The 12,298-nt window shown below is 35.6% G+C and overlaps 1 protein-coding gene across 1 annotated transcript; it reads right to left on the bottom strand.

The window, feature by feature from the left end:
* Positions 1-6,000: 6,000 nt before the first annotated feature.
* On the bottom strand, positions 6,001-11,389 carry LOC104884658 (disease resistance protein RGA2). The gene is made up of 4 exons (XM_057393023.1): positions 10,202-11,389; positions 9,228-10,081; positions 7,340-8,147; positions 6,001-6,454 (listed from the first exon to the last, which is right to left on the bottom strand). Exons 1-4 carry the CDS (start codon positions 11,233-11,235, stop codon positions 6,451-6,453), a joined length of 2,700 nt encoding a protein of 899 aa, XP_057249006.1. The 5' UTR covers positions 11,236-11,389; the 3' UTR covers positions 6,001-6,450.
* Positions 11,390-12,298: the final 909 nt, after the last annotated feature.

Below are 12,298 nucleotides of genomic sequence, written 5' to 3'. Positions count from 1 at the left end.
TTATTTATAGGCATTAATCGTTTATTAAAATTAAAAAGACCGTTAGCTTTTAAATAAAAATACGACATTAAATAATACAAAAATTAATATCTTTCACTTTCTTTATATCCTGTGAAAACTAAGAAATTATGGAACACAAGTGTATAAGCACTCTCACTCCGCACAATGTAAAAATATCTCCGCAAGTAAAATCCATGAATGACAAGTAGCTAAAATTCACTATATGGACTTGTGATAGTTCAAAAATCCAATTATTTAAGTGGAAATGTTTGGTTATAAAATCACAAAGGAAATTGTGTGTTACGGGTGATTTGTGTTTTGTTTAATTTTCTAGCTTTTGGTTGGATTGTAGATGCTCCCTAAACAATGCACTTCTTCCTTTATATAGGATGTCATGGCTATACATTAACAAAAGACAAATTTTGAGCCAAAATTTTGCCATTTAGGAAGAATGGAAAATGCGGTGATAAACAACAATTTTTGTGGATGAGAGTGGTAACTCGTAGCTGCCGTTTATTTTACAGGTGAGTTGTAGTTGCCATGGGACATGTTTATATCTCTTGCAACTTGCAAGCATATGGTAATTAGGAGGAAAATGATACTTAAGAATGTAGAGACAATTTTGTCGTGGTGAACTCTTTTTATTCGTGTTCACCAGTGAAAAAAAACACATTTGCTATTTAACAAGTGCTCCGGTTCTTATAAAACAGAGTACTTGAGTGCCCAAAAAAATAATACTACCTCCGTATTTTTTTAGTTGCAACATTTGGTTTGTGGCACTATTCATCAACCAACTTTGGTGAATTATCTCGCATTATTATATAAGAAAAAACATAGTCAAGTGGGGTCTTGTTAGATTCGTCTCAATGCGACAACTCCAAATATCAAATTTTTATAATTTTTACTTACACCCAATAAGAGATATTAATGTTCAAAAAATCGTCTCGGCAAATGTGGAAAAGCAAATGTTGCAACTAAAAAAACAGAGGTAGTATTTGAAAAGGATAATTGTTATATACTCGGGTCAACAAAAGAAACCGGAGCCAATATGATTCTTCTTGATACACCTATCCCTTTCCCTGTTTTATTCCTCTTTTCTTCTTGCTTCCACTCAGCCACTATCAACTCCAAATAAACTTCAGAAGTTTTTGATCTCTGTTTATTGGATTTCTCGATTCTATTTGACGTAAGTGGAGAAGTACATAATCTTTTTGAACATTTTGGTGGTGGTTTGGTTGGAGTTAAGTGTGAACTTTTGGTACCTTTGCTGACCTTCACTTTTACTTTTATAATAGCAAGTCGTCCTTTTGGTTTTACATTAGTGTTGTTGTAGAATTTTGTGCATTGAATTTGTAAGGCAATAATTAATTCATATTATCATGTGCCCATAAGAATCCAAGGTCACATGTAGGATGTTGTTGAAGTTTTTTGTATGGTTCATGTATAAATTCTTTCATTTCATGCTAATGGTTTAGTCTTTGAAGCATTGGGGTCTGCAGTGTTCTCTGAACCTTTAACTTGGTAGGATATTTGTGCTGTTGTGCCATGTGGTAGCTAAGGTGTGATCAGTTATGCGTTTGTTTTAACTTAAAAACTTGCCCTAACTTTGAGATATGTAGGACAACTAACAGGTATTGCCTTTGGAAGTGACAAAACTTTCATTTCTTGAGAAGTTTTACCTTATATCAGTTTTGCCTCTTGAAGTTGGTCTACTCAAAGACCTGAATGTTCTTAGAGTTGATCGTAACGCATTAGTTTTTACTCCAGGCAAGACTTATATATGTTATGTAAAACAATTTTTGTTAATTGGAATGATCTTGTCTAACAGCTAAAGAGTGCTAAAGCTATTAGTCTATTAGATAGTTTGATTTTCTCTATTACTTACTCATTATCCTAATTTTTGGGACTTCAGAAGCAGTGGAACTCAGGCAGTGTGTTTAACTTGTGGAGCTTTCATTGGAATATTACAAGCTGATACGCCCACTAGAAGATGTCAGGCTGATCTCTTCTGATCAGTATCTGTTACCTGTCGGACAAAACCCTTTCATTTTCTTGGTAGAAGATCAGAAAGTTAGAAATTTTGCAAGAGACCTAATATTGTCTCTAGTTCATGACAGAAAGCTGCTATCAGTTGTTAGGATAATTTGTTTGACTAAGGCTATGTTCAGTTCACCTTATTTTTGCTTATTTCAGATCTAATCAGATCAGATCAGATCAGATCAGATCAGATCAGAAAAAATAAGTTCAGATTATGCTTATATTTAAAAATCACTATATCTTTCATTACATATTAGTAAAAATTATAATAATTGAATATTAATAAAGTACTCATTGAGACGAATCAAACAAGACCCCACATGACTATATTTTTTCTTATATATTGAGAAAAATCTAAAAGATAAGATCTTGTTATCAGATCAGTTCAGATCAGATCAGATCAGATCAGAAAAAATAAGTTCAGATCAGATAAGTTCAAATCAGAAAATTTCAGGTGAACTAAACATAGCCTAAATTATGCATATGCAGCTGCTATCATGTTAAGGATGCTCATTTAGCTTTTCTTCATTGCTAAATGAGTATAGGATGCTCAGTTGTGAAATAGAGTGCTCAATGCTTATCAAGTAGTGTAATCTAGAATCTAGATTATATATCTCATTTCTGTTTTACTCCTCTTTGATAACCATGATGTATTGCCAACTTTTACTTGACCACAATATTTAAATGCTTGGTTATTAGCTAAGCGATGAGCGTAGAGTGTTCAATTAGGAAATGAATTACATAAGGTAATATGTTCACTGCACTTATTTTGGGGGTAATATTTTCACTGCACTTATTTTGGGATGTTTGTGCCTTTTACATGCTATATGTTTTATATCACCATCTGATTCACACCTCTCAATTTCTTTTACATGCAATAATATGCCAGTTGACTGTTGTGTGCTGCGTGCTGCCTTTGCTGCTGTGTGCTGTTGCCACTGCTGACTGTTGCATGTTTGCTGCCGTTGTGGCTGGCCTCTTCGTGCTGCTGGACCAGGAGATGCATAACGAGGAGCTCTTACCAGATTTGTCTGGAGAATAATAACAAGGTACCAACTCTTACCTTGACTTGTAGTATCATAAGGCATAGGATAAAGCACGTTGCAGTTATGGAGGTGACCCTAAGAGGTCAATGGTATTATGTGTTACCTCTCATGGATTAGAAAGGACACGATTAGAAAGGAGTTATGAGGGACCCATTATGTTGTTTGCTTAGATTGGATGTTCTTTCTATATTGATGTATTTGGTGTCATATTCTTTTTATATATGCACCTGGAAATAGCTTCGTAGAGTTTTCTTAATTAATATTGTTATGATTTATGAATACCCAAACTAATTGTTATACACAAGTATCATCTCACGGGAAGGAGCAATTTCAAACTTTGAAGTTTCTAATTTAGTTACAGCACTATAATATTGTCCCCAATACATGTGTTTCAGTTGGCAATAAGGTTAAATTTTAGAATTTAGGTTTATGCAGAGGGTGGCACTAGTGGAAATGCTTGAAATTTGGTTCTGATTGTGATTTCATTACTATTTGTTTCTTGATTATATGAGTGTTGATACGATAAACTTTACGCAAGAATAATCTCTTTGTTATAAATAACAACAATGTTATTGGTAGTATAGTCAAACAATTTTCATATTTTGGTTCATTGAACTTTTGATACCTTTTTAACTGCTTGCATTGCCAGTCGAAAACATTCATCTCCTATTGTCTCCCAATCTTTTATTTCATTATTTTAATTTCGAGTTACCCGTCTCTTGTAGGATATTAAGAATTTTGAAATTTGTTGCACCAACTTTTTGATTCTTGGTTAAACATAGACAAGCGACTTGCTGGCTGTCTGCTTTTGCTTTTGTATCATGTTGCTGCTCCTTTTGCACCTTTCACTATACTTGTATGATACTTACATTGTTACATGCTATTTGCACCTTTTAGCTTGTAACTTGTAAGTTCACAATTTTATGACGGACCTTACATTAATGAATATCAATCTGGGTAGTAGTTGATTAGCTCACCTGCTTCGTTTCTCTTCATGACTGCTATGGTAAATCTGTATATTGGCTAGATTTTAAGGGAGCCAAACTCTTTGATATAGTGCCCGATAATTGCAGAGTGATTTCATCTGCCTTATAAACATAAAAGTGTTTGTTTAATTGTAATCACTACTGATTCACGTAATTTCTCGACGCTCTTCTCTTTTCCTTAATGTTTCCTGTGAGGTAAAATGCACAAGCTGACAAGCACTAGTCTGCAATCCTGTATTGCGTAATACTTCTATAATAATGTAAATGATGTAAACCTTCCTGACTTTGCTGCCTGGTCTCTTTAATGCAATTGTTGACAGCAACTTCCATTAGTTTTCCCCCCCTCCCAAGTCCCAACCCAGTTCATTTGTCGTCAAAATAAAAGACAGTCGGACTGCAGTGTGCAGATGCACATTCAATTGATTGAGCCTTAATCTTTCTTTTGAGAAATGGTTATTGAGCTTTTGCCTAGCCTCTATTAAATTTCTGGTAGAAATGATTTCTTTTTGTAGTCGTTTTTGTTTTCCACAAATATTGCTATGTGAAATTCATTGGTTTCATGATCTCATTCGGTTTATTTTTCTTGATTATGATATCTTCTTTAGATTGTTGAGTTCATTGTTGTTCTGTTGAAAGCTAGCAACGTAGCGGCAGAAGAGGAATTGGTCAATTCTGGAACCATAAAGAGACTTTGATATCTTTTTTTTTCCTACCTGTGCCACAAAACAGGTAATTCAGTCAATATTTTCTATTTGGTTTTGTAAATAACATAATATGGGGATCATTACCATTATTCTGTATTTTAATCAAACTGATATAAAAAGAAGATAATTGATGGAATTCGAGGAGTATACAAAGCTAAAACCTAAATGTAAGCCAGTAGTGAAATTGCTTACAAGTTAACTTGATAACTATGTACCATCAGCTCGCGAAGCTAGTATTATACGGTTGAGATCATATGTACCATTAAATGTGTCATTTTCACTTCTTTTTTTCTAATTTTGACACTTAATCAATCTACGATTAAGTACGCTACATAATTGATATGAGAGGGTGAGGTGTCAAGATAAGAACTACTTGGGATGCAAAGGAGTCACAAAGTAGGATCTTTTGAGTATTAAGGGTGAAAGAATCCACTGAACCAACAATTCTTGGTCGTATAGATGGCAACGATATAATCTAAGATGGGATTACGTTTTAACTAAAAGCATGATTGGATTAAGGATAATGTATTGAATGATAATGAATGTCAAACTAAGGAATAGTATGACTAAAGATAATAAAAGAGGATGAGTTGATGGTAGAGAGAATAAGTTAGTGTTGTTATCATACATAAATAATAAAAACACAAAGTTATTAATGAAAATATCGAGAAAAAGAAAAGAAAATGATGCTTACTAAATCCTACAGAAATAATTACGAAATACGAACTATAGTAGTCAAAAAATTAACTCTTACAACTTGTAGAACCTAAAAAATTAATTAATGAACTATCTGAGTCCAAAAATTTAAGCCTTATAACTTGTAAAAGCTAAAGAATTAAAATGAATTATATTAGTCCAAAAAATAATTCCTTAAAACTTGAACAATTGTCACCTTTGAAAGGCAAAACCATACAACTTAATAGAAAGCAATGGAAGAATAGATAAAATCATAAAATAGCATCCATCGAACTTGGCTCCGCTCCAACAACTCCAATGGTTATTTGGACCTCCTTCTAATATTTGAATGTAATATCCAATCATTGGAGCAAGATAATCGATACTTGTTTGAGAGTAAGACCGCTACACCAAGTTAGTTGCTTGACTTCAAAAAATTAATATAACTTGAAATTGAAAAAGGGGAAGGTGATGTTCACACCACATATGATTGTGAGTGCATCTCCATCGTCAATAAAGACACAATTTATTTTGCTTCCTTTGTTCTTATGATTGAATAAAAATATTAAAGTTAGAAAATAATAATTGTCATGTGGGATTATACTAGCAACAACGTATTATAGCATATCATTGGGAGACTTGTACCTAAAAAGCAATATTGTTTAAAAAACTGATGTGACAAGTCAAGTTACAAGCCTACAAGATGTTATAGCTCACTATTGAAGTTGCTTGTCATGCTTATTTTGAAGGGTCCTCCTTCTTCCTTGCAGTTGTAGCCTTGCAGGTTTGATTACAGTGTGCTGATGTGCTCCCTTCACTCAGGTAGTCAAGGTCGATATATTCAATAGCTAAAAGCTATGAGCAAGTACAAAAATGAAGGCGAGAATCAAGGTTGGCCTATTGGTTGTAAGATCTTTCTTCCACCCCTTTGACAGGAGTTCGATTTTCACCCTTTGCAAATATGATCCCCAATTTTTCCCCTTCCTTGTAAGGAAATTCTCTTTACCTTTAAAAAAAAGGTACAAAAATGAAGGAGTTAGTATTGACAAAAATAATCCCATAAAAAAAAATAGTAATTATTCTCTAAGATGCAATGGAAGAGGAGAGAATTTGCATCTTTTATTGGCTAAAGAGAACTTTCTTCCCCCAATCCCCCATAATACATGTTAAAATAAAACAAATATTTCATTAATTTACAAATAATTGTTACATTTATATTTTTCATGTATGCCTAAGCAAAATTTTGAGAATTAATATCTCTAAATTTTGTATTTGTAGAAATTATAAATAGTTCATATATTCTTTGATAGAAAAAAGTATATATTAAGACAATTTAACAAGGTATTATATGACTATGTTTTTATTCATGTATTAATTACAAACGATGGTTAAAATGAAATTTATGAATAATATAAAAATGTCAAAGTGTAACAATTAAAAAAAATGAAGGTGGTAGATTATAGTATTAACGGCCCGTTTGGTAGTTGGTCATAAATGGTGGTAATGGGAATGAATTTGTGTGTAAATTTGTGAAAAATATCATTGTCCATTGCCATGGTAATGCTAATTTATCCTAAAGTGTCCACTTTCCTTCTTGAATTTTCATTCCCATCCAATACCACCTTGTAAGGTGGTAATGAGTGATAATGAAAATTGCTTCCCCTTGGAGACAAAAACACAAGTTTAGGAGTGAGATTGCTTGCTCATGGAGAAAAAATGTCTCCCCATGGAGATTTTAAGGGTGATTCCCTAATAAATTAAATTACACTTAAAATTCATTCCCATTACTGCAATTTATTAACGTCTACCAAACGGGCCGTAATAGTATTAGTAGTGCGGTAGAGAGAAACAAAGGTTAATTATAAGGGTCCATAAGAATTAAGGTACTCACCTAAATTGAAGATCGGGAATATGTTGAAGGAGGTGACGATCTCGGCCATGGAATTTGACGCTATATCTTTCTTCCAGATGTGGACACTCTTCAATAACAAGTTCCTGTAAAGAGGTGAGGCCTTGTAATGATAGTGGAAGTACCCGCAATTCTGGACAATAATTAATCTCAAGGTACGAAAGCTTAGAGAGGTTGCCGATCTCTTCCGGGAGTGCTATCAACTTGTCCATACGTGCAATTGTAAGTTTCTGAAGCAGGGAGAGGTTATCGATTTCTTCCGGGAGTGCTATCAACTTGTCCATACATGTAATTGTAAGTTCCTGAAGCAGGGAGAGGTTACCGATCTCATCTGGGAGAGCTGTCAAGTTTTCCATGTATGCAATATGAAGGGCCTGAAGGTTGGTTAGGCAAGCAATGCCTGGAGGGAGCTTCTTCAGGTTCTTCATGAAACCCAATTCCAAGCTACGGAGGCTTCTCAAGCCTTGCCAATACGTAGAAGTGTTCCCCTCTTCTAATTCTTCACTATTCACCCAGATCGTCAGTTTCTCAATGAAAGGAAAATCTCCTTTTAGTATATTACAAAAGCCACTATTAACCCAATTTAGTTGAAGATCCCGTATGGAACTTGGAGATTCAATCATCAAACTCCTCAATTCCATACCATGAGTTATTTCTACTGATTCTAGTTTACACAATCTACTACTAATTGACAAAGAGTCCTTAGTTCCATCAATACGCAGGTGCTTTAATGACGTGAAAAGAGATGATGATGCTTCTTTATTTGGTGACGCCAGATTGGATTCAATAGCTTTTCATTGCTCCTAAAAACTCCATGACTCCAGCTTTGGTGCAAGAGGCTCAGCACCAACTCTTTGCAATCCTTTACTTCCATATGAAAAGATGAGGAAACAACAACTTTCGTTGTTGCCGCTGCTCACCATCACTTTTTGACGGTCTTGTCCACTTTTTTAGTTGTGGTAAATTAATTAAATTTAACTTCTCCAAGGCTGGGAAATAATGGATGTGTAACCACAATCTCCATCACCCAAGATGTCATCCTCATCTTCTACATACTCCAAGCCATCAAGTCTTTCAAGATAAACTTTTTTAAGAAGAGGCAGGTGACTCATGTGAGGGAGAACTGTGCAGTTATTGCAACCTGAAATACTAATAGAAACTATCTTGGATAACCCAACTAACCACTTACATGGAATATCATCGTGTAACACCAGATTAGATTCAAACAGTTTTGCATTCCCCCGAGAAACCTTCAATGACACCAGCTTTGGTGCTAGAGGGATTGACACCAACTCTTTGCAATTGCATACTTTCATTTGGAAAAGACGAGGAAACAACTGTCGTCGCTGTTCACCACCACTTTTTGACGGTCTTGTCCACCTTTTTTTGTGGTATCCATCACTCTAAGTTCTCTAAAGTGAAATAATGGGCAGATAACCACAATCTTCCCATATGTCGTCCTCTTTCTACATACTCCAACGCATCAAGCCTTTCAAGATAAAGATTTTTTAGATGAGGCAGCTGACTCAAGTGAGGGAGAGTTTTGCAAGTATTACACTCTGAAATTATAATGGAATCTAGCTTAGACAACACATCTAGCCACCTGCATTGCATTTTATCTCCACTGTAGTTACCAACTCGAAGATATATAAGATTTGGAGGTAGCTGCAAGTACATTAACATTTTATTCATTCCACTAGAAGAGGGAGTAGCTTTTTCTCTCGCTAACTCCCGATAATCTAAAGTGAGTTACTTAATCGCTGACTGCCTTTCAAATTTGCCCTCTGCGCTTCCAAAACAGCATATTGCGCTGCTTGCAGAATTTATATGGAGGTTCCCATAAGATTCAAGGCTGGCATTGAGTCTATACCAAAGTTTTCCTCAACTACAAATACATCTAACTCTTGCAGATTTGCCATTGTACCAAATCCTGGTGGCATCGTAGTCAAACTGCTCCCACCAATAGCCAAGTGCCTCAGGTTGGGAAATTTAGTAAAATCTCTTGGCAGTTCCTTCAGTCGCGAACAATTTTGAAGGCGAAGTGTTTGCAAGTTCTCTAATCTTGTTATTGCTTGGGGAAGATATTTAATGAAATTGTCATTAAGATTAAGGTATCTCAGATATACCAACCTCCCTATAGAATCTGGGAGCCTATTTATCCAAGCATCTTTCAAGCTCAAGACCCGTAAGGATTTGAAGTTGGATATCAATCTGTCACATTCAACGTTTGCAGAAAACAATGAGCGTAACATTCTAGCTTCAAATAACAAAGGTGGAGCTTTAAATGTACCAAGATTTACATGTATGAGTCCATCTCTGACTTGGGATGAAGACGACTCATCCGCTACGATGCTCTCGTGACCAGCTACATTTTGTGCCAAGTCATGCACTAAGTCGTGCATTATACAGCTTGTAATGTTCGCTTCAAGATCTTCTTTAGGATCTTGAAATAGATTCCTCCGTAGCAATTCCAAAAAGTAGCGGTCTCCGATATCTCTGCTTGATGCTTCAAAATATCCTTGAGCCATCCATAGATGAACCAGTTCTGTTTGGCTATAATTATAGCCTTTCTCGAACAACGAACAGTAGGCAAAGCACTGTTTCAATGCTGGTGGTAGGTCATCATAACTTAACTTCAGAATAGGCATGATGTCGCTACCTATTGTGTGTTGTGCCTTTGCGCATTGAGCATCTCTGACATACAACCACTCTTCCGGAGTGTCTCTGGAACAGAGGAAACCTGCAGCAACTTTGATAGCAAGTGGCACGTTTCCACACATTTCCACAATATCTTTCCCGATCTCACTCAAAGAACTGAGACTGCTCCCTTCTTGTCGTGGTTAAAGTGCCAATCTTTCGAAAAGATTCCAGGACTGATCATCAGTTAGAGTTCCCAATCTGTAGGGTTCTTTAATGGTGCCAAGACTTTTTGCAACAACATCAGAGCGTGTAGTTACAATTACTTTACTGCCTGGTTCACCACATTTGAGCAAGTTCCCAAGATCAATCAATCTATCACCACTCTCATCCCATATGTCATCTAGGACAAGTAGATACTTGTTGCCTTTTATCGACTCTCTAATGCCGTCTTCAAGGTCCTTCATTTGAAGATTATGATACTTCCTACCAGTGAAAGAGTTGAATATTTTTCCCATTACAGCATTGCGATCATTTTTCTCAGGTACATAAGCCCACTTCAAAGGAAAAAAATGGTTTTGGACCCTCTGATCACTAAAAGCAAATTGAGCTAGAGTCGTTTTCCCTATACCCCCGAACCCCATGATTGGGATGATGGTAACCTTCTCCGCATCATATTTAGGATCAAAAAGCATCTCAATTATCTTGTCTTTATCACATTCCCTGCCAATGACATCCTCCGCTTCCACAAACGGGGTTGTTGCTCTGTTATTCATTAAAAGAGCCATTTGAGGTGATGGTCCTACTCTATGCTGATAAGACGGCAAATTTAAGCCAGCCATATCAGAGTTGATGGCATCAAGTTGTTTTCTGATAGACTTGATTTTTCCAGCTATCTTCCAGTTTAAAACAGGAGAGCTAGACCTTAAGAAAAAGTGTACCTTGTGATTTTGTTTTCTGCGCTGTTTCTGGCTATCAACAGTCAGAATACGATCAAACAAGTCACCAGCTTGGTAAAGCACCAGCTTCAGCCTCCGAAGCCACAGTTTGATAGCATCACTACCCTCCTCTTCTTGATACTTTTCGGCATCACGAACTCGAGCTTGGATCATCTCCATGCTCTTCCCAAGCTTCTTCAGATCATCTCTTGCACCCCACCAGGATGAAGCCTTTTTAAAGGTTGATGTTGCCAACAGTTCAAGAGCCTTTGCAACTAAGTCGGAAATAACTCCTTCTGCCATTCTTTTTTCTTAAGAGCACACTCTCTTTTTGTGATTTGTGAATTGTGAGTTGTGAGTATTGGAGATTGGGAGTTGGAATCATTTATGGTCATCTTTAATCGTTATCACCTAAGTTTGTCGGTAGACTAATACTTGCCACAAGCTCTCATGGAACTGGGACCCCAAGCTTTCATTTTTATGACTTTTCAAAGTACTAAGAATATCAACTTTTCAAATTTATATACAATAGGTATGATAGAGTATAGATCTATTCCTGGGGCTTCAACCATCAGCTTCCGGTTCTGTACAATGGGTAAAAAGATATGTAAAGAGGTACTGTATTTGATAGGAAATACTTCATTTTGGTTCTGGGTCTTTTTTTCTTCTCTCCTCTCTACTCTGGGATAAGTAAGGTCTGTTCTTTCGGAATGATCTAATTAAAATTTAGTTTAGTTCAAACAAATTTAGTTCAGTTCAAGAAAATCCAATTCGGTTAGTTTCCTTTCTCAATTTTAATTCAATTCAATTCTAACAAATAAGTACGATTCAATTTAGTTGTATTCAATCCAAAAGGACAGAGCTTAAATGGAATATAGTTTAGGCTACTAACTCGCTCTTGGCAGAACTTTATAAGCATAGTAACACATCAATCATATTTGCGGTAAAAAATGCCATTGAAATGGTCTGGTGTAATATCATTCTCTTGACTTGTATCTCCATGTAATTAATGATTATAGGGTCTTCCATGGCTCATTTCAGGAAATGAAGTTCAACAAGATTGCGGATGCTATGACAAGAGAGTGTAGTGCTAGAATTTTGTATGAATGAAACTAGGATTGGGTCATTGGGAGATTATCTTGCGGATTTTACTTAGTGTTGTAGCAACCGTACTATGCTGTAAACTGTAATGACTCTTTAAACTATGTTATGTTTTCCGTTTTCGCCGAACAAAAAATAACAGAAAGATAAACAAATGAAGTTGCCCTATTTCTGTTATTAAGTAATAGTATGAAAAAGAATTATCTATATGTGGGAAAAAGGCTAATAAGATGCAAAAATGGTAGAACTCCTTAATAGATTTGTA

The sequence above is a fragment of the Beta vulgaris genome, chromosome 2, assembly GCF_026745355.1.
Source record: "Beta vulgaris subsp. vulgaris cultivar EL10 chromosome 2, EL10.2, whole genome shotgun sequence".
Lineage (NCBI taxonomy): Eukaryota > Viridiplantae > Streptophyta > Magnoliopsida > Caryophyllales > Amaranthaceae > Beta > Beta vulgaris.
The sequence above is the reverse complement of the archived record's forward strand: the minus strand, read 5'-3'. Positions and strand labels throughout refer to the sequence as shown.

Bases quoted from the DNA above. Each gene is read 5' to 3' on its own strand.
- LOC104884658 (XM_057393023.1), bottom strand. From the start codon at position 11,235: ATGGCAGAAGGAGTTATTTCCGACTTAGTTGCAAAGGCTCTTGAACTG. The intron at 10,082-10,201 runs TTAACCACGACA...CCTCTGTTCCAG, and splicing joins CTTTTCGAAAGATTGGCACT to AGACACTCCGGAAGAGTGGT. The intron at 8,148-9,227 runs GTATAGACTCAA...AGCAATGAAAAG, and splicing joins TGTAGTTGAGGAAAACTTTG to CTATTGAATCCAATCTGGCG.